General features: G+C 40.2%; 2 protein-coding genes across 6 annotated transcripts in view; one reads left to right on the top strand and one right to left on the bottom strand.

Moving 5' to 3' along the window:
* Positions 1 to 22,917, top strand: part of LOC129751511 (histone acetyltransferase Tip60) — a 35,102-nt gene extending 12,185 nt beyond the window's left edge. The window contains exon 6 of the mRNA XM_055747053.1: positions 22,899 to 22,917. Within this exon, the coding sequence (XP_055603028.1) occupies positions 22,899 to 22,902 (4 nt within the window). The 3' untranslated portion in view covers positions 22,903 to 22,917. The remainder of the gene's footprint in view (positions 1 to 22,898) is intronic.
* LOC129751510 (uncharacterized) overlaps positions 16,398 to 26,916 on the bottom strand; it is a 69,738-nt gene continuing 59,219 nt past the window's right edge. For all 5 annotated transcript variants that reach the window (XM_055747049.1, XM_055747048.1, XM_055747052.1 and 2 more), the window contains exons 5-9: positions 24,095 to 24,280; positions 23,504 to 24,037; positions 23,184 to 23,447; positions 22,910 to 23,116; positions 16,398 to 17,178 (exon numbers count right to left, since the gene is read on the bottom strand). In XM_055747049.1, the coding sequence (XP_055603024.1) occupies positions 16,920 to 17,178; positions 22,910 to 23,116; positions 23,184 to 23,447; positions 23,504 to 24,037; positions 24,095 to 24,280 (1,450 nt within the window). In that variant the 3' untranslated portion in view covers positions 16,398 to 16,919. The remainder of the gene's footprint in view (positions 17,179 to 22,909; positions 23,117 to 23,183; positions 23,448 to 23,503; positions 24,038 to 24,094; positions 24,281 to 26,916) is intronic.

The following is a 26,916-nucleotide window of genomic DNA, read 5'->3' as shown; positions in this document are numbered from 1 at the left end:
TGGAAACACATTTTTCCATAGCCTGAGAATTAACCAATTTGGCATGACGAAGATTTTGGATGCGATAAATGCGTCTTTGATACTTTATATGCTGGTCGAATTCAATTATGTTGTCGTTAAAATGTAACAAATCGTATATGAGAAGTTAAAAAAAGGAGTTGTATACGGTGAATAGTCTATTATAGGAAATAATACCATTCCCATAGCAAAAAATTGGACTGCGCACTCATAACTGCGAAATTTGTGCGATCTGTCAAATCAGTATAAAATCTGACGGTTTTCTACACGCTAACCGCTTTTCAGTTAAACTCTATACGGATAACTCCGACTGCAAAACATAGCACGAAATCCAACATTCAATCAACCGTGTCGTCGAACTCTAAACTTATTTAAACAACTACAGGTTTTCATTTTTTTTCGTGAATTTGTCCGCTGGTTGACCCCATCGCAAACAGGTTTTTTTTATTATTCATTTTTCCGTGATTTTGACCGCTGATTGACCAAGTTCAAGGCAAACACAATTTTTTGTTTTGTAAACAATAGATAATCCGATAATAATATTTGGTATACATGTTTGTTTGACAACTTTTTATTAAATCATCTTTCAATGTTTTCCGCTTGTTCATCCGATTTAATTTCAGTCGATAAATAATCCTTATGTAGAACAATGCTCATTTTTTTCTTGAATACTGTAATTTTTTTTACAGTGGTACCCTACGGGAGCCCAAATCAGCTATCGCAGAAATAGAAAAAAAGAGTGGATCAGCAATAACTGATTCAATAACTAAAAAAAGTTTTGAAATTGGAACTTTTTGCTATGTTTTATGTGAAGTGAATCTGTTTTCAAAACTTTAGTCCAAGAAAACGAGTAGAGCGTTAATTTGTATGTCCTACATAAGGTATAAAAGTTCTGGACTACTTTAAACAATTTACTGATATCCGGCAGTTTTTTGGGACAAGTTTACCTTCCACCGAAACTGCTGAAGACACTCAAGCACAATAAACGTAAAATACAACATTACCGCATCAATCATTAAGTGATTGTCATAAGCTGCGATGCATATGAAAATTTTAAAATGACAAAACAATCACATTATAGCAGAACTTTTCCCATTTTATAGGAAAACTGTTTATACACAATATATAAATCGGTAGAATATTGAATAAGATTAACAATTTCGATTAAAACTTTTTTTATCCATTCGAAAGTTATGAATTTCCCTGATTTGCACCACATTTAATAGTGTGCCCTTTCCATATGCATGACTCGAAAAGTATGGAAACAAGCGGCACACATGCGACATCTGCGATTTTGAAAGAGACACACGAAACTCGACCGAACTGTCAAGTTGCCAGGGGGTTGGTGAGCTCCGTCGCCTTTGCCAGTTCATAAAATGCGCTTCAGCGATCGTTTCCAGCCCCAGGCCATCGAAGCTCACCGTCGGCTAAAAAATTGTCAAGAAATGGGGCTCCACCAAAAAGACCATTTTAAGTGTTATATAATGTAATTTGTGTTTTAGTGGTAAAAATAGGAATTAAGAGAGAAAGCATATTGTATTATAGTGATTGTAAACCGATGAATAAAATTTTTAATAAAATTTTAATAAAAACTCAAAAACCAAAACTATTTTAATTGAAAAATTAACATAAATGCCTTTTGAAACCGGACCACCCTATTGCATTACACATACATGCACATATTTCAATGCCATGCACTCACACAAAAGCACACATGTCAACCCAGCTGTCATTCTGAAAATTCATTTCTAGTCATATAAATTCATTTGGTTGGGCCATTTTCCACTAGAAAACAATGGGACGGCTAGTAGGCGGCTAGTAGGATTTCTACTAATCTTTCTAGTGGTCCTAGTGGTCTTTTCCGTCAAAGGGATGTTTCTGTATTTGTGATGTTCATTTATATAATATACACTCAAGATGAACCGAACTTGTGTATGACAAATAAATGTTCATCTGGTTCACTTTTATTTTTAAGTGTGAGTGAAGCCTCAGTACGTTTGGCATATGCTCGCTTCATCGGCCATTTTGAAATTTAATCCTACCCAAGAAGCAGCAGAAAGTGTCGCTCTCGAAAAAAGGTAAGTTAAAATTCAGTTTATAATATATTTATATTTCTATTTCATAATATAATTGTTTTGTTTGAACATGCCATAAAAAAAACTTTGTCTTTTTATTTCAGATTATCTTTGAACGGCACCGAAATCGAGTAATCAGGTAAGTTTTTTTTATTGAAAAAACGTGTTGTGCGACCATATTAAAGCCGTGGAACATTCTTGCACAACGCAATTGTCCATTTCCCCGGAAATTGGGCGCAATTATTCAAACATTAAATTTTAATGTTTGAATAATTGCGCCCAATTTCCGGGGAATGTTATAAATTTGCTGCTGGGGAGACACTTGCGCTGTGAAATAATGTTCCTCGGCTGGCGGAGGAGGAGGAGGAACTGATGGCAGCAGCATTGGAGCCGGGATCGGTTCCGTGCCCTCGCTAGGTGCTGGAAGCTCCTAGAAATTGGAAGAACTCGGACATTTTTTTTTGTTTTACAATCCAAATGGTCTTAGTAAAAAATATAAATTCGGGTTTGCATTCGTTCGATTTTCCGAAAAAATTAAAGTTTTTTCTTGTAAAACTCGTAGTGGAGTAAATATCGCTTGACGATTTTGTAATAGCCGCTTTAAGTGAAGTCCGGTTCCAAAACACCGAAAATGGCCAACGCAGACACCATCCAAGTGAGTCGCTTCCCCTTCCACCAGCCCAGTACATCACGGATGAAAACATCCGGAGGAATCGGGCACCGAAGCCTCCGCCACTGATTCAGGACTCGTACACCATGTTTACATATTTCAGGTGCTCTAGCTGCAGCAGCGGTCACCGAGTACGAGCTCCGTTTCAACAGCAGGTAACCACGGGATCGCAGCGAACGGGTTGTCAGTTTCCAACTCCAACGTCCAGAACGTATAGAAATTATAGCCGAGAAAATGGGCATCACCACTCGGGAGATTTCCGTTGAAGCAGTAGCGATACCGCGACGAAGGAAAAATCGTCCAAGGAAATTAAACGAGAAGATCGGGCCCGAGAAAATAAACGGGAATAGGTGGAAGCAGCTGCCGAACAGAAGCGCGAGAAAGAAGCGGAGAAACGGCGGAAAAATCGACTAGAGGTTGTCTTTTATTTTTGTGCGAGTAAGAGCTGTTCGATAACTTTTTTTCTCATATTTCAGGTGCTCTAGCTGCTGCAGCGGTCGCCGAGTACGAGCTTCATTTCAACAGCAGGCCGCGCGAGCAGGAGCGCGAGCCGTGGGCCTTGAAGTGGGAACGGGGATCGCAGCGAACGGGACCTCCGGTCAGTTTCCAACTCCAACGTCCAGAAAGAATAAAAAATCATGGGGCTTATTCTGCGACGCGAGTGACGTGACTCACGGAATTTCATATCGTTTTGCTGGCTTACATAGCCTCTCTAGTCTCTAAATTTTCGTTCGAATGAGCTAATATTGGTCTTCAGAACTCATCGATACATAAATTTCTTGGCTGAAGCATTTTCTGGAGTCAGGACGAAGAAGTGAAATTTCGTGAGTCACGTCACTCGCGTCGCAGAATAAGCCCCCATAGCCAAAAAAATGGGCATCGCCACTCGGGAGACGAAGGAAAAATCTTCCAAAGAAATCAAACGAGAATTACGGCCCCTGGAAAGGAACGAAAACAGGAGGAAGCAGCCGCCGAACAGAAGCGCGAGAAGGAAGCGGAAAGACGGCCGAAAATTCGACTAGAGGTTGTCCTTTATGTTTGTCCGAGTAACAGCTGTTCGATAACTTGTTTTTTTTTAATATTTCAGGTGCTCTAGCTGCAGCAGCGGTCGCCGAGTACGAGCTTCATTTCAACAGCAGGCCACCACGGAGCGCGAGCCGTGGGCCTTGAAGTGGGAACGGGGATCGCAGCGAACGGGACCTCAGGTCAGTTTCCAACTCCAACGTCCAGATCGTATAAAAAAAATGTTGTTCCGAGCACGCCGCAGGATAAGAAGGAACCCGAAAAAGGTGGCAACCGCGAAAAAAGTGGCAGCCAAAAATGCGAACCCGAACAAATAATTCCGAATTATGCAGCTTGAAGATTCCAACAAGGAATGAGGATAAGAAGATGTGGGACCGGGAGGAACGTCAGGTCAAATTAGAACTAAGCGAAGATAAGAATGTTGAAAATTAATTTGTGTCCTACATGTTTTTATACGGACAATGGGTTTTTTGTATTCCCAGTGTTGAAAGTTGTAAGGTTAGTTGTATAAATTGTTCAATTACGTGACCTTGTAAGCAGAATAAATCATTGGAGAGGCGTTTTTATTATTTTAAATAAATTTAAATTATGATTTTAAAGATAAAACTTTTCTTTTCCGGTATTCGACCTCTCCAAAATTCCGTTTCTATAGCTTACACCCACACATACAAGCGATTTTTTCGTGTGCACTAATACATTTACACTAAATGTAAACAAACCAGCCATGCGTTTGTGTGCGTAAGGTGTCATTCTGAATCGGCAAAATTCATTTCTACTGTATCGGTTGGGCCATTTTCCACTAGAAAACAATGGGATGGCTAGTAGGCGGCAAGTAGGAATCCTACTAATCTTTCTAGTGGTCCTACTACTCTTTTTATTAACCGGATTTGCACGCTCGGCTATATTGAACCATTAATGTTTGAAAAAATAACCATAATCGAAGTTTTGTGGATCAAGTCGTTTTATGAGTTTTCAGCCAAAACTCATTAAATGTGATTTCGAAGAGAACTTGGATTATGGTTATTTTTCAAGCATACCGAACAACATCTGGAAAACATCTGGATAAATAAAAAACGACTAGAATCAACCCACGTTTGTTTAAATCCGTGTTTTATTTCAAAATACATGTAATGTGAGAGAATAATTAAAAATTCCATGTTAAACGTTTTCTATTTGCCATCAAAGGAAATCCATCTATTGGGTACTATCAATGAAGATGCACTATTTTGTTGTGGAGTGGAATTTTTATACCGATCAGCAACGTCAGCTTTTGTCAGCCTCTGAAATTCTTCCGAGAATGCTTCTGCTTCCTCACCGGTAACTGGCACAGCACACGAGCCAGTATCAGTTCCATCAATCTGGGTTTTTAATAGCAACTTGTGGAATCGGATCGAATCGCTTTGGAAGGAGTAGAGCGTTTCTCATCATTACTGCAATAAAAAGAATAACAGAAAATTGTTATTATAGTGCAAAAAAAACAATATTCAATTAATTGAGCTACCTTTTTGATAAGATATTTGCCATTCCTAGAACTACCGGCAGTCTCCGTTTTATCTATCAATGTCATTCTGATTAGGTAACCATTTTTTAACCGTTGAAGTCGGATTCAGTCGAGGAAAAAGATTCATCGCCTCACCTCCCGCATAGCTATGAAGATATCGATCATTTTCCGGAGGCTCCTGTAGAAAATTTTCCGGAAGCTGTATGTCACTTCCCGGAAGCCTCTGATCCGATTTCTTTTGAAGCAGGCTGCGGATTATGACGCACAATCGAATGGATCTGTATTCCTCGGAGAATATAGATAACGAAGGGCACCTGTGATCCATCGATGCTTCCAAGTTTCCGTTCTCTACGCCAAAAAAAGGATGTAGAGGATTTTATTTTATAAACACTTCAACTGTAATCTAACAGCTACTTACTCCTCGGATAATTCTTATCACAAATATTATAAATTCAACTAACTATATACTAAAACCACTGATTTTAAAGCGAAAATGTTGAATTTATCGCACAGCTGAAAAAAAAAACAAACAAGTTCCCTTGCAAAGATGGCGTTTTTTTCATATGTTTTGAGGTTGAAATATAACCATTTTCCAATTTTTTCTTTAGAACTTCTAAAATGCTTAAAATTTAACCGAACGCCATGAATGAAAAACAACAATTATGGCAGTTTAATCGGAAATCGCAAAAAATGATTCAAGAAAAGTCATTAATGTTTGAAAAAATATGAGCGTGTGGTCTTTTTATCTTGTTTGTCGTTATGTTAATTGTTCATGTCATAGCTGTCTATATTTTTTAAATACTATGTTCACTTTGTTCACGCAGAGAAAACTAGGTTTTATTTAAAACACTGTTTTATTTAAAAAATCTTTTGTTGAAATTTAAAGAACTCCTGTTTATTTGGAACTTTTTTTTTATTTTTATTTTTAAACTAATAACTTTATACTTTGAATATAAACAAAATTTTGAATCAAAGAATTTATGTTAATGTCAAAGGAAGAAAAATCTGTAAAGCAAAGCGATTGGGATTAGAAACAAATGAATTATTATTAGTCCCAGAAAAGATGAAATTTTCATATGTTTAGTCGGCATTTTCCTTTGTTTTTGTATAGTTTCATCATATATTTTTTTCTTTTGTTATTTTGATTTTCTGTATTGTTTTTCTGTATTTTTGGCAGTTTTGTCAAATTGAACATTTTTTTAGGATTCAGTCTATCTCGATCCTGTGTCGTGTTCGGACGTGTTTCCCGCACAAGCGTATTTAAGTGCCCATCTTCTCTATCACAGACATCCTTTTGTAGTGAATCTTTTTCACCGCCAAGCTAGGAAAAATATCTCCAGCTTCGAAATCTCTGAGTGCATAAAATAAATGCACAGCCGCCGCCATGGGGGAAAATACCCCGCCATGGGGAAAGTCCCTAATCCCATCAAGCTCCAATCAAAGACAAATCCCTGAATGGATGGATCCGAACGGAGCACACGGACCGATTAAGTTCCTGCTGCTCAAACCCGCCCCAATTGACAAACTGTTATCCGTCAAACAGTTGATTGATTCAACTCCCGTCACCGTAGAGCTCCAACCAACACTCAACAGCTGCAAATGCGTGGTAACTTGCCGGGAAGTTGCTGGCGCTACTGACGAGGCATTAACCAAAGACCTTGCCAATCAAGGGGTAACCAACGTGTACCGATTTACCAGAAAGATTGACGGAAAAATTCAACCCACCAACACCTTTGTCCTAACCATCCAAGGAACCCTAGTTCCCACCCACATCCGATTCGGCTTCATTCAAGCTCAAACCCGTCCGTACTACTCTCGACCAATGACTTGCTTGCAGTGTGGCATACTTGGACACACCAAAAAGCACTGCAAGAATGATGTCACCTGCCTTAACTGCGGAGAAAAGCAAAGCCACAAAGACTGCCAAAAAACACCCTACTGCGTAAATTGCCAAGGCTCCCACCCCAGCAACAGCCGATCTTGCCCTGCCTTCCAGGCCGAGCAGGAGATAATTAAAATCAGGACCGATAAGGGCATTTCACACAACGAAGCTGTTAAAGAATATCGTCTCCGCCAAAACCAAACAACATCAGTCCAACAGCGACTCAACCAAGCCAGCTTAAATTCCGCAATCAACGACAAGAACAAGGAAATATCAGAACTCAAACAATTGGTAGCCTTTCTCACCACCCAAATTGAGAAACTCACAAGCCAAGTGAAAAACCAAAATCAATCGGAACCAGGATCACACGAGGAATCTGACAGCGACACCGACATGACCAGTAACAGCTCCACAGTTAGCACAATCTCCACACCCAAGCGCTTTTGGAAGACATCCTCCGAAGACTCTCCCACCGGAGGTGACCCCATAAAAAGCCAAACTAAGGAACGACCCAAGAAAAAACGATCGCGCGGTCAGAAAAATCAAGCTCTCCCATCCACTTCGCAAACCACCCAGCCAGGTAAAACTACAACACCAGACCCCTCCAAGCAGTTCGGTAAGTCACAAAACCAAAACCGTTAAATTAAACCTATCCCAAACAAATATGGATACATCGTCAAGCACACTAAATAGAATGCAGAACCAATCTTACAATACCACCGTGACTAACCGACCCGCTCAAAAAAAATCTCAAAATTTTGCCATCCAGTGGAACACTAGAGGCCTCACAAAAAGACTTCCTGATATTCAAATCCTCCTTTCAAATGCTTCACCGACTATTTTTGCCATCCAAGACATACTTACGAACTCCAAAATCCCTCAAAACATCATAAAAGGATACAATCTACATACGATATCCGACCCATCATCACGCCAAGGCGCCGGTCTAGCCGTAAAAATCAACACCCCATACAAACTTCTCAACATCAACACCACTTTAAACGCAGTCTGTTTCAGAGTCCACACACCGATAGACATAACCGTCGTATCTCTCTACATTCCTCCACAACTGCCCTACCATCAGTTCACAAGTGAAATAGAGCATCTCTTATCCGAGCTTCCACCCCCTTTCATCATCATGGGTGACCTAAACGCCCACTCCACTTGCTGGGGCAGTTCCCACACCACCAATAAAGGGTCCTTTTTGGAAGACCTAGCCTTAAGCCGAAACTTGACTATTTTAAACAACTTGCAACCAACCAGAATAGACCCTGCCTCCGGCAATATGTCCGCTATCGACATCACACTGGTCTCATGGGAGCTCGGACCAAAGTTTGGTTGGCAAATTTTTGACGACACCTTCGGCAGTGACCATTTCCCTATCTTGATTAAGCTCGAACACCCTACACCTAAATCCGCGACCAGACCTCGCTGGAAGTACGACGAGGCAGACTGGATAGGATACCAAATGGAAGTCGATAAATCCCTAGCCCTTGGAACATCGTTATGCATCCCCTCCTTCACTAAAATACTTTTGGAAGCAGGAACTAAAAACATCCCGAGGACCAGCGGCGTCCCCGGCAAGACTGCAGTCCCTTGGTGGGGTCCAGAAGTCCGTTCCGCCATTAAAAAAAGGCGGAAAGCACTACGATACCTGAAAAGAATTCCAAATGATGATCCTAGAAAACAACAGGCACTCTCAGAATTCAAGACAGCCCGTTCACTAGCCAGAGCCGTAGTTCGCACCGCCAAAGCCAACAGCTGGCAGAAATTCACAGAAGAGGTTCATCCAAACACCCCAACCAATGTTCTGTGGAACAAAATAAAAATACTCAACGGCGAACACCGAAGCAATCCCTTCCATCTTCTCCTGAACCAGAAATACATAAACGACCCTTCCACCCTAGCCAACTCCTTCTGCTCCCACTTTGCATCCATATCATCTCCCTCAAACACCACTATGCTACCTTTGCCAACAAACCCATCCCTGAACGAAAGGATCTATAACACCAACTTCTCTTTCGACGAACTTGAGGCAGCTTTGAGGAAAGTCAAGGGCCTCTCAGCCGGCCCCGACGATATTGGTTACCCCTTTTTAAAAAACCTATCACTCACCGGCAAAACAACGCTTCTCCATATCTTCAATGAAATCTGGATAAATGGCACTTTCCCCAACTGCTGGAAACTGGGTCTAGTCATCCCTATAGTAAAGCCTAAACAAGATCCTCACCTCCTGGATAGCTACAGACCCATTACTTTGCTGGCCTGCACTGGCAAGATAATGGAACGAATGGTAAACCGACGACTCCACGCCATCCTCGAAGGACAGTCTCTGCTAGATCATCGCCAAAATACCTTTCGTAGTGGTCGATCCACCGACGACTACTTTCAAGAATTAGAAATGCTTCTTGATTCACCCTCCCAAAGGAACTACCATACAGAGTGTGCCTCGCTCGACCTGTCTAAAGCATTCGACCGTGTCGACAGAGTCGCTATCATAAATCAACTGAACGAAAGGGGAATAGTAGGAAGGATAATGCACTACATAACCGACTTTCTATCAGATCGCAGCATCCAAGTCCTCGTAAACGGCACTCGCTCCGAAAAAATAACAGTCCACGGAGGGGTCCCTCAAGGATCAGTAATAGCCCCCACCCTATTCCTCATCGCAATCAACTCCATCTTCCAAAAAATCCCGCCAAACATACAAGCACTGGTCTACGCAGACGACATTCTGGACTCATATCAACATCAGCCTTTCCCAAGACTACCAGGAAAAGACTCCAAGAAGCCTTGACCGAAATAGCAAACTGGGCACCCACTGTGGGCTTCCAGTTCTCACCCAGTAAATCCTGCCTCCTACATATCGGTCCAAATCGAAGAAAACTCAAGAAATTGCCCGACCTCACCATCAACAACCAAATAATACCACTGACCCGCTCCACCCGCCTACTTGGTATTTGGGTGGATGACCGACTAAACTTCAATCTTCATCTGAACCAGATTCGAAAGAATGCCAAAGCTAAGTTATCCATCCTTCAAATCCTAGCCAACAAAACCAGCCACGCCCACAGAGATTCCCTCTTTCGCTTCCTCCACGGTTGGTTTCTTCCTTCAATCCTACACGGGCTGGGCCTACTCAGCCGAGCTAGTTCAGAAATCATCACCAAATTGGAACCTCTGTACAATAGCTGCATACGAATCATTGGCTCCGCTTTCTGCACCAGCCCAATCAGTTCACTGATGGCTGAGAGCGGCCAAACCCCATTCAAATACACAATCGCTAAACTTCTATCATCAAAAGCCGTGCGTTGGCTCTCAAATGGGGGCTCCAGCGAATACCAAATGGTTGCTAGAACGAACACCCTCCTCTCCAACCTGACGGGCAACGAAATCCCACCGATCTGCCCCAGACCAGAACCTCGTATTAGTTTCTGGAACGATAAAACTCCCATAGTAAATTTAAGCCTGATGCAAGTTATTAAAAAAAATGATCCCCCAACAATCATTCAAGCCCACTTTAGACAGCTTGTGGAACATAAATTTGGCCACCTCCCTCACGCATACACAGATGGTTCCAAAACCAACAACGGCCGAGTCGGGAGCGGCGTATACAATGGTAACAACAATCTAAGCCTACCTATCCCATCGCAATGTTCGGTCTTCAGCTCCGAGGCGTTCGCAATACTAAAAGCAGCTGAAACATACGATCCAAAAACTGTCATCTTCAGCGATTCGGCCAGTGTGCTCTCCGCCTTGTCACACGGCAACATTAAACACCCTTGGCTACCAACCATCACCAAAATAGCTCTCCAAAAGCAAATCACCCTTTGCTGGGTACCGGGGCATGCCGGAATCCCCGGAAACGAAGCCGCCGATCGACTTGCAGCCGCAGCCACGCTTTCGGATCCCCCGCCGATAGTCATTCCTCAACAAGATGCCCTCAACTTCATAAGAAGGTCTCTACAAGAATCCTGGGACATCGAATGGAACTCCAATCTCCATGCAAAGTTGCGTGAAATAAAAAACTCCACGGTTAAATGGACAGACAGACCGACCCAAAATGAAAGAAGGGCTCTTACCCGCCTCCGTATCGGCCACACTCGCCTCACACACGAACATCTTTTGACTAAAAGCCACCCTCCAATCTGCCCATGCTGCGACACAGAAATTACCATCAAACACATCTTGGTTACATGTCCTCAATACCATCTTATCAGACAGACCTGCCGTCTTGCAACAAGCCTAAGGGAAATTCTTAGTAACTGCCCGGAAGAAGAGACCAAGGTTCTGGCTTTCCTTCGGAAAGCCAAACTTTTGCATAAAGTCTGAACTAAAAACCACCCCAATGACCCTAATGGGTTAAACACCATTTTCATCGAGGAAGAATGACCTAAATGGGTTAAACTCCTATCAAAAACAAAAAAAAAAAAACATTTTTTTAGTCTATAGTTTTTGTTATTTTGGCATTTCTGTGAGATTTTTTTATTTTTGCATTTTTTCGTAAATTGTTTCAAGTTATCATTTTTGGATTTTTTGTTGTTTTTATCACTTACTAGCTGACCCGTTGTGCTTTGCTACACCTTCCGGAAATAAATGTAATTTGTAAAAATTTATTAAAATTTAGATTTTAGAGAGCATTTTTTTAAATCAAACCTCATCATACTTCAGAACCAACAACTTTGAAATGAGAGTTACAGCTGCTGTTCTGAATAGCAATTCAAAGATGGTATATATTATTTACTGAAACTTGATCTCTAAACTCGTTTTTCAAGATCTGAAATTTGTACTCTGTACCCAAAAAACATGGTCCCTTCTTTGAAAAGCTCTTTACTACGGTTAACATATAAATATTCAAAAAAAAATGCAGTTGCATCACTAAATAAGTTCTCAGCGTTTTTTTTAGTTTTCTCTTTGAAATTCTAAGTTTTCTAAGAATTTCTAAGTTTACATTTGTCCCGTATATTGGGGCAAGTGTCAATGCAAAGCTTATTTACATATGCGTCAGAGTAATGGCTTTAAAATGGATTTAACACGAATTGCTGTTTTTTGTTCTATCAAGTTTCACTGATATATCTGCAGTATTCCTGCAATATATATTTAAGTTTTTTACTCCACTTTTAACGAATGCTGTTCAAAGGGAATGACCTTCATTTACAAAGACATTTAAGAATTTTCAATATCCGCTGCAGTTTCAACATTCGGAATACCCCTTCTGGTCTTTCCAACATATTGAACCATTTTGAAAATGAATTTCTGAAAAGTCCGACGTTTGCCCTTGCCCCACCGTGTAAGTTGACAGGAGGGAATATTGTTTTTAACACTTTAAGGGTAAACTAAAAATTTCTCTTAAAAGTTTTGCGTCCAGTTGAATATCAGTTCTAAAGTCTCGCTTTTCAAAACCGAAGCGGATCAAAAGTCTCTTTTATGCAGCCATGTAACACAAAAACACTTTTCATGTTAAGTACGTACTTGAATTGGTATGTAAGCAAAAAGTACGATGGTTTTTTCAGAATTATTTAAAATAAAAAGCTCCCATTTTCATTTCTTAATTCGTTTTAGTTGTGTATTTGGGCCGAAGTAACAAATTCTAGAAGAAAACATAATTTTCAATTTTTTTAAACAGAAAAAGTTGAACGTTTGAACATGTTCTAATGTTCCTTGAATGAAAAGTCGAATGCTACCTACATGACCCCAACTAAATATGGAAGTATTTTTGCAAATCTTTCAATTGGTTTTGATTCGATTGATAAAATACCAATCCGTGTCACATCTAGGCGTCATTTATTACCACGTGCTGTGTAGAGTGTCCGTCCCGGGATTTCCCGGGCGGGAATTCCCGGGAATTTGAAAAATTCGGGAATTCTCGATTCCCGGGAATCGCAGTTTCATTCCCGCGAATTCCCGACATGTATGAAATTATTTCTCTGGAAAAGCCTGGAAGCCTCCGAAATCATTCTTATTGTTCTTTTTGAAAATACAAAATACAAAACACATTGAGAATATGCCGATTTCTGTGGCAATAGACATTTTGCAGCCATTGGGTGCAATTTTTTTTTTATTCAAATAGATAAGTTTAAAAAGATTATATATATTTCTTCGCCGTTTTTATTGAACGAAAACAAAAATACACCGAAAAATATATGAAAAATCACGCAGCAGGTAGACAGATTGAGTTTTCTCGAAAGTAACATTCATGCACTTGTTTCCCTTTGGCTTTGAAAGCCAGATAAATTACAAAACTTAAAAATGAAGAACACATCGTTTTTTTATATGAAGAGCTAATATGTAAAGTGCTCAGAAAAGCGGAAAATGGTTAGAATTATCAAACAAATAAAAACATTTTTTTATCAACCCCTAATTGCATGTATGAATTCTTCATTTGACTTATTCAATACATTATTGTTGAAAACATTTTGAATTATTTGATTGAAAACAAGTTAAAAAGAAACATTATGAAGAGTACATTTAGAACAAATTATGAGCTTGTATGCACGGAAGGTTTGATAAGATATGTATATTTGAATCGAAGTGCATATATTTTACATGTTTTTGAATATTTCCCGGGATCCCGGGAATTCCCGGGAAACAGGTCACCAGATTTCCCGATTCCCGGGAACGAGAAAATGGCCGGGAAATGGACACTCTAGTGCTGTGTACAACTCAAATAAGCAAGAAAAAAACACATCTAGGTTACATATCGCCTCACGTGTTTGAGAAACAGGCGCCTTATTGTTAAATTTTCCAGCAATCAATGAACAGTGTGCTTTGGTTACTATCCTCTTGCGACGACGTTTGCTCGCCCATGGAGACGAAAAACAAACCCCAGGTTGAGAAATACGCGCCAAAATATTCATACTGATCAGTATGCTATGCCTGGGTTACTTTCCTTTTGCGACGCCTCGACCATAGAGACGAAAAACAAACCGCCCAAAGGAAAAAAAAATCTCAGAAAATGGATGTCATGACTTTAATTTGTTTCGAAAAACTACAAATTTTGTATGGAAGCCTCTCCTTCCTTAAGTCGGATGGAGTTTTGACTATTACAGAAACCATCCCCGGCCTCAAAAACCCTCAGATGCCAGTTTTGACGATGATCGGTTCAGTAGTTTCCGAGTCTATAGGGAACAGACAGACAGACAAACATTCATTTTTATATATACATATATAGATTTTCTCATTTAATCGATTTTGAATTTCTTATTTTTTTTTTTTTATTATTTTCTGGACTTTACCATTTTAGGAAATTTCGTGATATGTTTTTTACTCCAAATTATTTTGGTTTTGTTTTTAAGGTTGCTTTTGTATTTTTTTATGTTTGCGACTTTTTTAAATTTTTAATGAATTACACCCCAGCGGGACGCTAGTTAACGTGCGTGAGAAATGTCAAAATCAACTATGTTGTGTAATTTTAGTCATTATTGTCATGTTTTTCACTGTTTTTTGTCATTGTTGTTTGTCTAGTTTTTCATTTTAATAATTTATGTCTATTGTTTATTTTTTATAATTTTTATTAGTTTTTCCACAGAGAGTTACTGTGTTTTGTCAGATGGCAAATTTGCATTTTTTTAAACCCATCAGATTTGATTTTCTCGTAATGTTTGTTTTTTTGTCTTTCATTTTCTGGTCATTTGTCTTATTTTTGTCATTTGTTAATTTTCATATTTATTTTGTTTTTTTTTAAATTTTTTTTATTCATTTATATTTTGTCGTTGTTGTCTTTTTTTAAACTTAAAGTTATCTGATTGTTCGTTTCTGCCATTTGAAATCTTTTGATTTTTTTTTGCTATTTTTGTATTCTGATTTTTTTTTCGTCATTTTCATCATTTTGATCATTAATTTAGTCATTTTTGTATAATTGTCGTTTTTGTTATTTTTTTTGTACTTTTTCACGTTTTGTTCATTTTTGTCAATTCTGCCATGTCATCTTGTGTTATTATGGCATTATAATTAATTTAAAACAAATTTTAGTTACTGTCACTTTTTAAATATTCTTTATCTGCATCAGACACTGAAATTGCATCTCCATTCTGGATCTGAATTCTACTGTTGAATGCCTAATCTGGACACAGATTCTGCACGGAAACCCTAATCCACAAGCTCTGATCAATTCTGCATCCAAATTTTGCATTTTAAATCTCTATTTTGATCTTAATTTGTGATCTCGAATCTCTTTATACATGCAGTACAGACAATATTAAGTTCAGGAACATGGATTCTCTTCACGGAAATGGGGTTTCTTTCAAAACTAAAATTTTCACCTTACTTCAAAATCACTCTTTATTTTTCACTTAGGAATTTCATTTAGTCAAAGTTTTTCCCTATACTGGCGATAAGATATACAAAACAAGAACTTTCGAAAACATTTCTCGCTCGACAAGCGACAATGAACAGAGTATGGATTGAGGACTCGTTTTGTCAGGCCAGAGAACTTCTTTTTATAGGTGAAAAAAAACCTATACGTACTTTTAAAGATATTTGGAAACCGAATTGGTTGAAGTTGATGTCTAGTAAGTAGTATTTGTCATACGCATACGTCATTACTTCCCATTTTAATTGTAACAAACCACATGTCTATGAAATGAAGTCGTCGCTTGATATGCAACAGTTCAAATGGCTGATTTTTTTAATCAAATATTCTTCTATGACTGAAACAAATATCACTTTCCATTTAATATTCACAATGTGGTAAACAACTGGAGTATTCCAACCGTTAACTTTTATCTTCCTGTTCACACAATTCCTTCGCATCGGTTGGGTCTAAGAATGATGGCAGTCACTTTTAGCTTAGTTGTTTTTCTTGTTTTTTTTCACAAATGATTTCCTCAAATATTTTTCACTCACACTTTTTTTTCTTTTCCTAAATTTAGTTACAGTTTCTTATAAACTCAAAGTTGATAAAGAAAAAACTAAAAAAAACTACCTGCTAACTGTGAATCTAATAGAATTTGATAATTTCACGGATCACTCAAAGCAAAGAAAATTAAGAAAAACCTAAAAACACGTTCATGTCAACGAAAGGTATGCCCAATTTCCTTTTACGCTCAAACGAAACGAACGGATGCAGGGAAGGAGTAATAAAAACATTGGGACATCAACACAAAAAAAATCTTACTAAAATCCGCTGTTGGCTGCCGTTTAGTTTTTCAGCCGTTCAACCAGTGTCGTCTGGTGGTGCCAGCTTAACCTTTTCGGCTTTTTCCACCCGCAGCTTCCCATACGCTTAGCTTACCCTCTTAGAAAAATAGCTTGATAATATTTCTTTCATTTCGGTTCTAAAAATAAGTCCTCCGCTATATTTTGTTATATCTTTCGGCTTTTGAATTGTTTGTCGCATACGCATATCGATGGAAGACCATGTTACATATGTTTGGTTTTTTCGCCGTCGTGCTAATCAAATTTTATTGTTGGTTTCCGAGCGTTGTTGCTCTTGTTTATTTTCGACTGATATTCCCATTTCCTAGTAACAACAATACGTTTCATGCGAGTTGCTGTAGTTCATGTTCGGTTTGCCAGTCCTTCTCATTCCTATTTTTATTGTTACTCTACTCATTCGCTTCTACTAAATCTGACCAATCGCACAGTCCATCACTGTCAACATAACATTCACCCTCACAGTCCTCACACTCACTCATCGCCTCACAAATTCCCGATCATGCACTTTTTTTCCTCTTCTCAAAAGCTCATCGGCTTCAGTAGTGTACTATTCGCTAGAAATTGAGTTAACATTTTCGCTCGGTGTCGTCGGTTTCACTTTTGCGATGCTTCCTTCAGCTTCCGGATGAACTGCTGCTGGTACTGGCACTTGAGTTTCATGTCCGGTGGGCAGATTGAGAGCCGGAACTCGAGCGAATCGTCCGCGGCCAAGTAGCCCTCGTCTCGTAGCCGCTCGTGGTGGATGTACGTCGGCCAGCCCCAGATTTTCTTCAACTTGAACACGTTGACGCCCTCCATCTTGATGTTGGCGAGGGGGTTCTGGTGCAGCAGCTCTACACGGTATTCAAAGCGGCTGAGAAAAAAAAAAATAGAAAGCACATAACGAGATGAAAATATCTACAAGAAACTTCCGATCTTTCTTATATTCTGGATTATTTTACAGAAAAAATGGACAAAAGTGCGCTTTTACAGATTTAACACTCTCTGGAGCCACTCTTTACCTGAGTAATACAGAATCCCTTAAAATAAATCCAACAAAGCTCAATCAGTTCATTAGTAGGTAACCTTAAACTCGTCATAACCAGACCATCATTCGTTCTCTGACCACGGAAGAAACAAGTCGTGATGAAAAGTTCCTCTTGTTGAAGAACACAGCATTCTTTGGACGCCGAGGAATGTCAAGATTAACCCACATACATTTCATACTTATTAGCAATTGTGGCAAACGAGCCAACGCGGAAATAAGGAAAAAGTGGCAGGAAACAAATAGACACCAAAAGAGCACCAAGAAGAGTAAGAGCAAGGAGCTCCGGATTATGCTGAGCTTTTCCTTACGGCAGACGGCCTTAGGACTCTTTGTCTCCATTTTTCTTCTTTTCTCCCTCTCTGTCTCGACTAGCGGTTTGGCAAAAGGTTCCGGTGGATGAAAGGAACCGGGATCAAGGCGAAACCATCTCTCACATCCGTAGGAAATCTCATCAGAAGCAACTGGAATTGAAGGTCTAGTCACGCAAGAGTCGCCGTTAAAAACGAAGGGAACCCAGGTCACCATTGGTCCACGTGGTTCGAGAAATTTCTTTCATCTGGCCAGGGATTCGCATCGAACAAACCAGTAAAAAAATTAAAGGTTGTCCACGACAGAATTGCCACACTATGAAATTGCTCTAACTTTTAAATCGTTGGGTAGAATTTAATGAAATTTTGGGTGGAGTTAGTTGATAGTGCATTGTTTACATCCTGCAATTTTTAAAGTCGTGTGATCAAAACTTGCGAAAATGCGGAAACTCTCGCATCGTTCCATCGCTGAAACGTTGGAAATCGCGAATTCCACGGTGTCGCGAGTGATTGAGTGGTTCGAAAAACAATTGACCACCGATCGGAAGCCCAGAAGTGAAGGAAAAAGTTTTCCGTACAACACCAAAAATCACAACCGCGTAGTTGGGGCCTTCAGACGAAACACGAACGCCTCCGTTCGGGATGTGGCTAAGAAGCCGCACCTAAGCCGAAGTTTTGTTCAGAAGGCCAAAACTAGGGCTGGGCTTCGAACGTTCAAAGTACAAAAGGCCACTGATCGGGACGAGAAGCAAAACAAGTCCGCCAAAACCCGTGCCAGAAAGTTGCACCTAAACGTGCTGACGAAAGTTGAATGCTGCATCATGGACGACGAAACATACGTGAAGGCCAACTTCAAACAGATCTCCGGCCACCTGTTTTTCACGGCCAAGGATAAGCTCAGCATTACGGAGCATGTCAGCTCTCAGAAAATGTACAAATTTGCGAATAAATTCCTGATTTGGTAAGCCATCTGTACGTCCGGGAAGCGGAATGCACCTTTCGTGACCCAGGACCCGATGAACGGACAGTTGTACATGGAAGAGTGCTTCCAGAAGCGGCTGCTTGCTCTCCTGAAGGGCCACAACGTCCAAACAATCTTCTAACCTTCTAGATTTACTCTAGATACTACTCCAAGGACGTAGTGGTATGCGGACAATTAGGTCAACTTTGGGCCGAAAATATTCCACCCTCCCACCCAACACTCCGGAGCTCCGCCCCATCGAGAAGTACTGGGCGATTATGAAGCAGCACCTTCTTAGACGACCTAAGGTAGTGAAGCCAGTCGAGGAACTGAAGAAAGTATGGGTTTACATGCAAAAAAACGGTTGATTCACAGGTTGTGCAGAATCTTATGGCCGGGGTTAAGGCCAAGGTGCGGACATTTGCGTATGACTGTAAATTAAATACGAGTAAAATGGTAAAAGACGTTTAATAGTTGTTTTTCAATCCCTTAAAATTTGATGGCAATCGGATGAAAACTCGTATTTTGCGAATCAATTTTGTGTGTCGCAATTTCATCGTGGACACCCTTTAAACGGACAGGCTCTCAAGAGGCTTGATACTAAACGTTTCCAACAACACAACTTTCCTTCCTTGCAGCTCCCCTTGCAGCTGGATGAAATTAACCGTCATGCGATAGTGTCTGCTTTTTTCGATATTTCAAACGAATACGCTACTCCTTTAATCGACGAGACTCGAGACCACGTGTAGCAAATGATGAACCAATCATTGACTTCCAAGATCTTGGGCGCTCCTTTTCGTCTAATGCACTACTATTTCCCCTAGCTACCACCTAAGGGTCCGGCGCCGATTGACCGACGCATAGGGCTGAGATAAAAGATCTCCACTGCTGGCGATCCGGAGCCAGCGTCTTCACTTGCTGCCAGCCAAGGTTCTCGTCAACTGTGCGGATTTCAGCGGCTAGACTTCGCCGCCAAGAGCGTTTGAGTTGAAGATTCGGATCTTAGTTCGTAGTGAGATCTGGCGTGAGCGTAAGATGTTTCGGAGATTCGCAAACGCAAATCGGGCTTTTCTGATCCGGGTTTCGATGTCCTTCTTGGTACCACCATCAGGCGTAATCTGGCTACCAAGATACTGGAAGCACTCCACTGTCTCAACCTGTTGTCCAGCTACCACGAAATTGGAACGATTTTCTGTGTTGATTTCCATCGACTTGGTCTTCCCGACATTGATTTTGAGACCTGCTGCCTTGGAGCTTTCGGTGAGGTCGTCGAGTTTGCTCTGCATATCTTGTTGTGTTTGGGCGAGCAAAACAATATCGTCTGCCAGGTCAAGGTCGTTCAGTTGCTCAATTGCTGAAGGATTCCGCGGCAGTCCTCGGTCGATCCAGTCAAGATCTCATCCATTACGCTAAGAAAAAGCAGCGGCGATAAAATACATCCTTGTCTCACTCCAGCTGTTACCGGGATTGGTTCGGAAAAGACACCGTCCACGAAAATGCCTCGTACTGTGCTTCGATGAGATGGACAAGTTTCTCTGGGACCCCTCGTCGTCTTAGAGCATCTCAGATGTTTTCGTGGTTAAGTCGGTCAAATGCTTTTTCGAAATCAATGAGTACCAGTAGAAGAGAGTCCTGGAGCTCGTTGATTTGTTCCAGTATTATTCGTAGCGTTGTAATGTGGTCCACACATGATCATCCGGATCGAATTCCAGCTTGTTGCCATTGGAGTGTAGCGTCGATTTTCTCCTGGATCCTGTTCAGGATCACTTCGCAGAGTACTTTGAGGGTTGTACAGATCAATGTTATGCCTCGCCAGTTACCGTACTCTCCTTTCTTGGGGACCTTTACGAGGATACCCTTCATCCAGTCGGCCTGGAATGCTGCAGTATCCCAGATGTCAGCAAAAGACGGTGCAACATTTGTGCCGACAAGGCAGGGACGGCTTTCAGCATTTCAGCAGGGATGCAATCGATCCCAGGCGCTTTGTTGAATTTCATGCTTTTGATTGCCGCTTCTATTTGAGCCAGCAAGGGCGCTTAAGAGTTTACGCCATTAATGCGACTTACAGTTGGCGCTACGAGCTGCGAGTTCTGTTGGCCATCGCTATTCGTGACTCGGAAGAGTTGTTCAAAGTGCTCAGTCCATCGTTTGAGCTGATCTGTTCAATCGGCCAATGACTGACCTGCTCGGTCTTTCAGCGGCATTCTTGCATTAATCCTTGCACCACTAAGGCAGTGAGAAAAGTCATAAAGTAATCGGATATCTCCATTAACGGCGGCTCTTTCTCCCTCTTCGGCTTGGGAGTTTATATAGGCTCTCTTGTCTAGTCTACAAGCTCGTTTAACTGCCTTTTCCAGATCCGCATATCGTAAGCGGGCAGCTGCTTTGGCTGACCCGGTACATGCCTGCTCAATTCCGACTTTTACCTTTCTCCGATCATCGACCATCCTCCAAGTTTCATCCGACTTCCATTCACTCCTTCTTCCACAAACTTTACCGAGAGTACCATGGCTCGTCGTGATAAAGGCATTTTTTATTCCACACCACTGTTCTTCGACTGTTCCGTCTGTCGGCAATTCCGAGGCTCGAGGAATTCTAAGCTGTTCAACGTATACCCTTTTCACCTCTGGATTTTCCAACCGGCGGTATCTCACCAAGGACGAGGTGATGGTCAGATGCAATGTCTGCGCTTCGTTTGTTGCGGACATCAAGAAGACTCCTTCTCCACTTTCGGCTGATGCAGATGGGGTCAATTTGACTATCTGTTCGGCCATCTCGGGATGCCCAAGTGACCTTATGTGCTGGTCGATGGGTGAAGAGCGATCCACCGATCACCATGTTGTTGTTGCCACAAGCAAACCAAACCAATGCTACTAGATTCTCTCAAGCTTTGACACGATCGTTGCCACGCTTATTTTGGTAGTTTTACTAGCCAGGCCCAAGGAAATTCTCAGAGCGACAAAATAAAGAGGAAGAACTCAAAGATTTGCAACGTGTGGCTAAACTGAGCGGTTTACTTAAGACAGAGAGCGTCACCCGTTTTTGATGTAACGGGGCCTCCCAGGAAATAAACCCGTCACCCGAATATAGGTCCCCTGTCGACAAACGTAAATATCATAAATTTCTCGAAAAAGATACAACGGCTCACCGGCAAGCACTTGCGGAAATTACGGGTTTAAGTTCCTGCCGGTGAGTCGTTGTATCTTTTCGAGAAATATCTGATATTTACGGCTTATGTTCTTTCTTTCTTTGATAGCTCATGTTTCTCAAATACTTCCCATCACATTCAAAATGTATCGATTTTAAGTTTGAAAAAGCTTTGAAGAAAAGTGAATTCAAAAGTGATATTTAGAATAAAAAAGAGCTTTTTGTCTGGCTGTCCAAGTCTGGCTATTAAATTTTTACGTAATAGGGTCATATGCCTTTATCAAAATTACGGGTAAAACTGAACATGTAGTATGAGAGTTATTAGAAAAGCCGAGTTTCTGTTAGATGGGAACTAGAAGAATAAATGAAAACTCTGCTTAATTTAATGAAACGCATTAAGAACGAACCAAAAACTTTTGTGGAATTTTTGTTCAATTTTTTGCACGGTAATCGAGCCTGACCATTACACTCACAAATCAGACTCTACTTCAATAATAAACTTCTTTGGAGGTGGAATTATCGGTATAAGATTCTATGTCGGACTTGAAATTTCGCAGACGGCCAATGCAGTGCCTTTTTTTGGTAATTGACAATGGCAGAAGGACAACAAATTTTCGTTTTTTAACCGACTCAGATGATGCACTGGATAAGATATCGGACTGGCAAGCAGAGACGAGATGTTGCAGTGCGTTCGATTCTCACATTTTTTTCTGGGATGAACTATCCAATAGGAGGAAAATCCCATAAAATGTTTTTCTTGTTTCGCTTGAATGTAGTGGGATGCATCTTGAATGTATGCATCATTTTGCATGGGAGCCCGAATCTTCATGCCAGTAGTGCTTTTCCAATCATATCATCTTTGGTACAGAACACTTTTCAGCGCGTTTTTGGCACAGAGATTTGCTAAAAAGGCATTGGACTTTTACTACCTCTTTTGCACAAAAATGGGCTTTGTTAAATTTTAGCTGATCTCTGGAGCCACTTTTTACTCGGAAAATATTACTCTATCTTATTCGAAAATAGTTTTGCTCGTTTCAGCTTTATGGTAGTTTGTGTTAAAATGTCGAGTGTTTTAATGTAAAAATATTTCTGATGAACCTTCATATAGCATTTTTTATGGTTCATTACAGTTAAAACTCACCTTCCGGAGACGCCCTCGAACAGCACCAGATAGATGCTCACGTGGCAGTCGTGGCCCTCGTTGTGCCCGTTCGCGTAGATCAGCAACCGCCAGGCGAACCCGAGGTCATCGACCAGCGGATCCGAATATACGAAGCCCTCCTTCTGCTGCAGTTCGGTGAAATTTTTCAGCTTGTAAGTAATCGTACTGAATGCCGGTATTAGTTCTCTAGATAGAAATAGGAAAAAAATTGCTATATGAATCGGAGTTTAACATTTGGTTTTAGAAGAGTTACCTTTTAAGGGATTCGATTTCCTTTTTCGCGTCCACACGCAGTAACTGCTGTAGCTCACATTTGGCCTTGTAGTTCTGGGGCCTCAACGAAAACCGGAAGTACAGCGAATCGTGTTCCTCGTTGACGAACCCGTTTTGGCAGATCATTTCCAGTTTGGCAAACTGGGACCATCCGAAGCGTTCCTGAATTTCAAAAGTTTGTGTCCCTTCCATGCGAACCGTTTTGGCAGGGTCGTTGTTCAGCAGCTCTATGCAGTATTCGTAGCTGTAAATGGGTACGTTTAAGTTTTGGTGGAAGTCTATCTTGTCTTACTATCTTACCTTCCGGGAATTCCTTCTAGCAATCTTAGATACACACTCAACCATTCACCCCTCGCTTCATTATCGCCATTGGCGTACACAATAAGACGCCAACAGCATCCCAGATCGTCGTAGCTATTATCCGAACACACATCTTCATCCCCCTGCCGCAGCTCGCTGAAGTTTCGCATCACAAAAACATTCGAATTGAATTCCGGATAGGCGATTGCCTGTAGGGCCGCATTCTCGTCTCTCAGATTCCTGATCCTCGTCAAGTGTTGACTCAACTGGCTGTTGAACTGGAACAAAATCCGTTCCTCTTTGATGGTTTGGTACTCTTCCTGAAATTGGCAACGAAGCGCCAACGTAGCCGGCCTAATCGACAGCCGGATAAAGATTGACCCGTCCTCGTTGAGGTAGCCCTCTTCCAGGACGCGCTTCACGCGGATAAACTTCTGATAGCCTCGTATTTCACCGACCCGAAAGTGGTCCTCCGATTGGAACTTGACCTGTTTGTGGGCATCCTTGTGGAGCAGTTCCACTGTGTACTGGTATCTGTAACCAGAAAAAAATCTTTAAGAGTTCAATTCAAGGAACTCCACACTCTCCTACCTTCCAGCGACACCGTCACACAGTTCTACGTAGGTGCTCAGATAGCGGTAATTGGTGTTGTTGCCCTTGGGGTATACGTTCAGGCGCCACCGGGAGCCCACCGTGTCGGTGTACTGCTTCGACAGCACAATCGAGGTCGTCGGGTCCCGAATGTTGCAGATCGTGATCACGTTGCTATCGTACTCGCTGGAAATTTGAAAAAAAAAAAAATAGATAATATTAGTCAATATTGAATGTGGATGTGGATAAAACCTTTCTTTAATTGGAAAATAAAGTATCAGGATTTTTTTTTCTTATTGCGAAAATTTAAAAAAAAATTAAATGAATCTCGAATGAATCAATTTTTTTTAGTTAGATCTCAGAAATTTGATGTTGTCTTTAACCCCTCTAGTACCCAACCCCGCCGGAGTCTACTAAAATCGGCATAAAACTAAAGCCATTCGTTATTTTTATTTACTTTTTGCGCTGAATCTTTCGAATTATGGTAAGCTAACAATCTATACCAATGAAAACTGTTAGTCAAAAGCTATAGCTACACCTAAGAGAAGCTTAAAAACATGAGAAAGCTGGAAATGATATTTTGAGAAAAAAGTCCTAAGTTAGGTAAGAGTGATGAGACATACACGCCGCCTAAACGAGGGTTTGGGAAAGTACTACAACAATTCGAAATTTTATTACAATAGGGGAGAGTGGGGATACTTGATCCCCTTTTCTTATTTTCACCATATCTTTTTGGAAAAATTTAGCAACTCGCCGTCTTTGACATTTTCTGACAGCTTGTAACTTCAAGTTTCTATGCTCCAAAAATTAGAACGATACTTGAACCCGTTGATGAACTAGAAGCATTTTCGTGGGTGTAAAAAAATTGCGATTTTTCTGAAGTTAGGGGAGACTTGATCCCCTATTGAAGGAGGCTTGATCTTTTATTCAGGAAGCCCTAATCCTTGTATAAAAATCAAACAAAACCCCAAGATAGAATGTTAATTTACTATTTTGGTCATGTTTGTTCTCATTTCACAATTTATAGCAGACATAAGAAGAAAATTCTATAACTTTGTCTTAACGCTAATAACATTGCATACTTAAAGGCGCTATTTTTTTTTTATAATTTAGAGAAAATGAATTATTTTTGGTCTTTTCTTCAGACAATTGTTTGATAAATATTAGTTTTTGAATAAATATTAGTAATTTCGTGATCAGCAATCATAACGATCAATTCAGAAGAAGAATATGCCGTTTGGAAGGGGGATCAATTGTACCCAACTCTAGGGGATCAATTATACCCATAATCAACATTTTAGAAAACTTTTTCTGAAAAAAGTTGAGAGTTTTCCATTGCTTTGAAAATATGGCATTATTAAGTTCATTCTACGCTCGAACGATTGATACATTGGAACAAATATTTTTTTCATAATTTTCCCATGTAAGGAACATTTTAAAGTGATGAAAAAAGATCTTCAAGTTACATTTTGTGAAATTTTTCAAACAAAGTTCAATTACTCAACAATTATTTTGTTAAAATTTTTTAAACTACGAGCATTGTTATTTTGCTCATTTTGGCACATTTTTCTAGAACATTTGATCTTTGTAAGACATTCCAGTTTCGAGATTTAGCTAAGGAATCAAGTATCCCCAGGGATCAAGTATCCTCATTCTCCCCTACCTATCTACTTTTCATATAAGTTGAAATATCTCAGTTATTCGTGGAACAATTTAAACAAAAATAAACCTCAAAATTCTATGCTTTTCTTAAGCTATGGGTCTGTGTTAATATGTTTCAAAATTTACGAAAAAATGGTTGAAGTTTGTAATTATACTACACTCAGGAAAATTTTAATTATAATTTTCATAAGATTCGTCTTATGAACCGCTTTCTACCCAGCAAACATAAAATCGCCTTAAAAATGATAACTCAAGTCTTGAAAAACGTCACCGCAAATCGCAATTTCAACTTACGCAAATTAAAGGTCGTAAAAATCGTTACTCCTAGTCGGTTTAAATGGTTTAAATCGGTTATGGTAATAAGTCCGCCATGTTTGCAGATTTTGAAGACGTATAGTCCTGTTTTTCTCCCGCGTGGGTCAAATGAGAGCTTTGTTGTTCTCTCTGCGATCAGCAGTGCAACCAGATTACTAAAAATCAGATGGTGTATTTGCAAGAATCGTCCAATGACAGAAGCAGCAAATATTGTCGCTGGCAACGGTTCGCATGCGTTGAGAGAAAAAACTTTGCTCTCTTGCATTCTTTCAGCATGTATGAATAAGGTTTCGAATATCGTCCAATTCGTATACCCTTATCGCTTTAGCCAGAAGTTAAAAATATGTAGGGGAAAAGCGGGCTATATGCGCCTACTAAGCAGAACACTGATTTAATCAAATATTACATCGAACATGTGTACAAAAACTATATACATATGTGCAGTCATCTGTTTTCTATACATTGGAGTAATTTTTATGTTGAAATCTCCTTCAGTTTTTGAGAAATCGATTTTATTCTAACTTTTGTCAAAATAGCCGAACCTCAAACCGTGCGGGCTAAATGCGCCTATTTATGTTTTAGGCAAAATTTCTGTTTTTGGCAATTTTTCCGTTTAATTTCATTGGAAATAATAGAAACTGATAACTTTCATAGGACAAAGCTGAAGTTTTATTAAAATCTATTTCTTTTATTATTTTATAGAATAAAACAAAAGTTAGGGTTGCCATATAACGAGGGCAGTTCATTCATAATAGAAACTTTATCAAATATGTTATGAGATCTTCAATTCTCCCTAAAGGTGTTAATAAGAGCTTAAATTCAAAGTTTTAATGATCAAAATCATA

The sequence above is a fragment of the Uranotaenia lowii genome, chromosome 3 (assembly GCF_029784155.1).
Source record: "Uranotaenia lowii strain MFRU-FL chromosome 3, ASM2978415v1, whole genome shotgun sequence".
Classification (NCBI taxonomy): domain Eukaryota; kingdom Metazoa; phylum Arthropoda; class Insecta; order Diptera; family Culicidae; genus Uranotaenia; species Uranotaenia lowii.
This window is presented reverse-complemented; position numbering and strand designations above follow the sequence as displayed.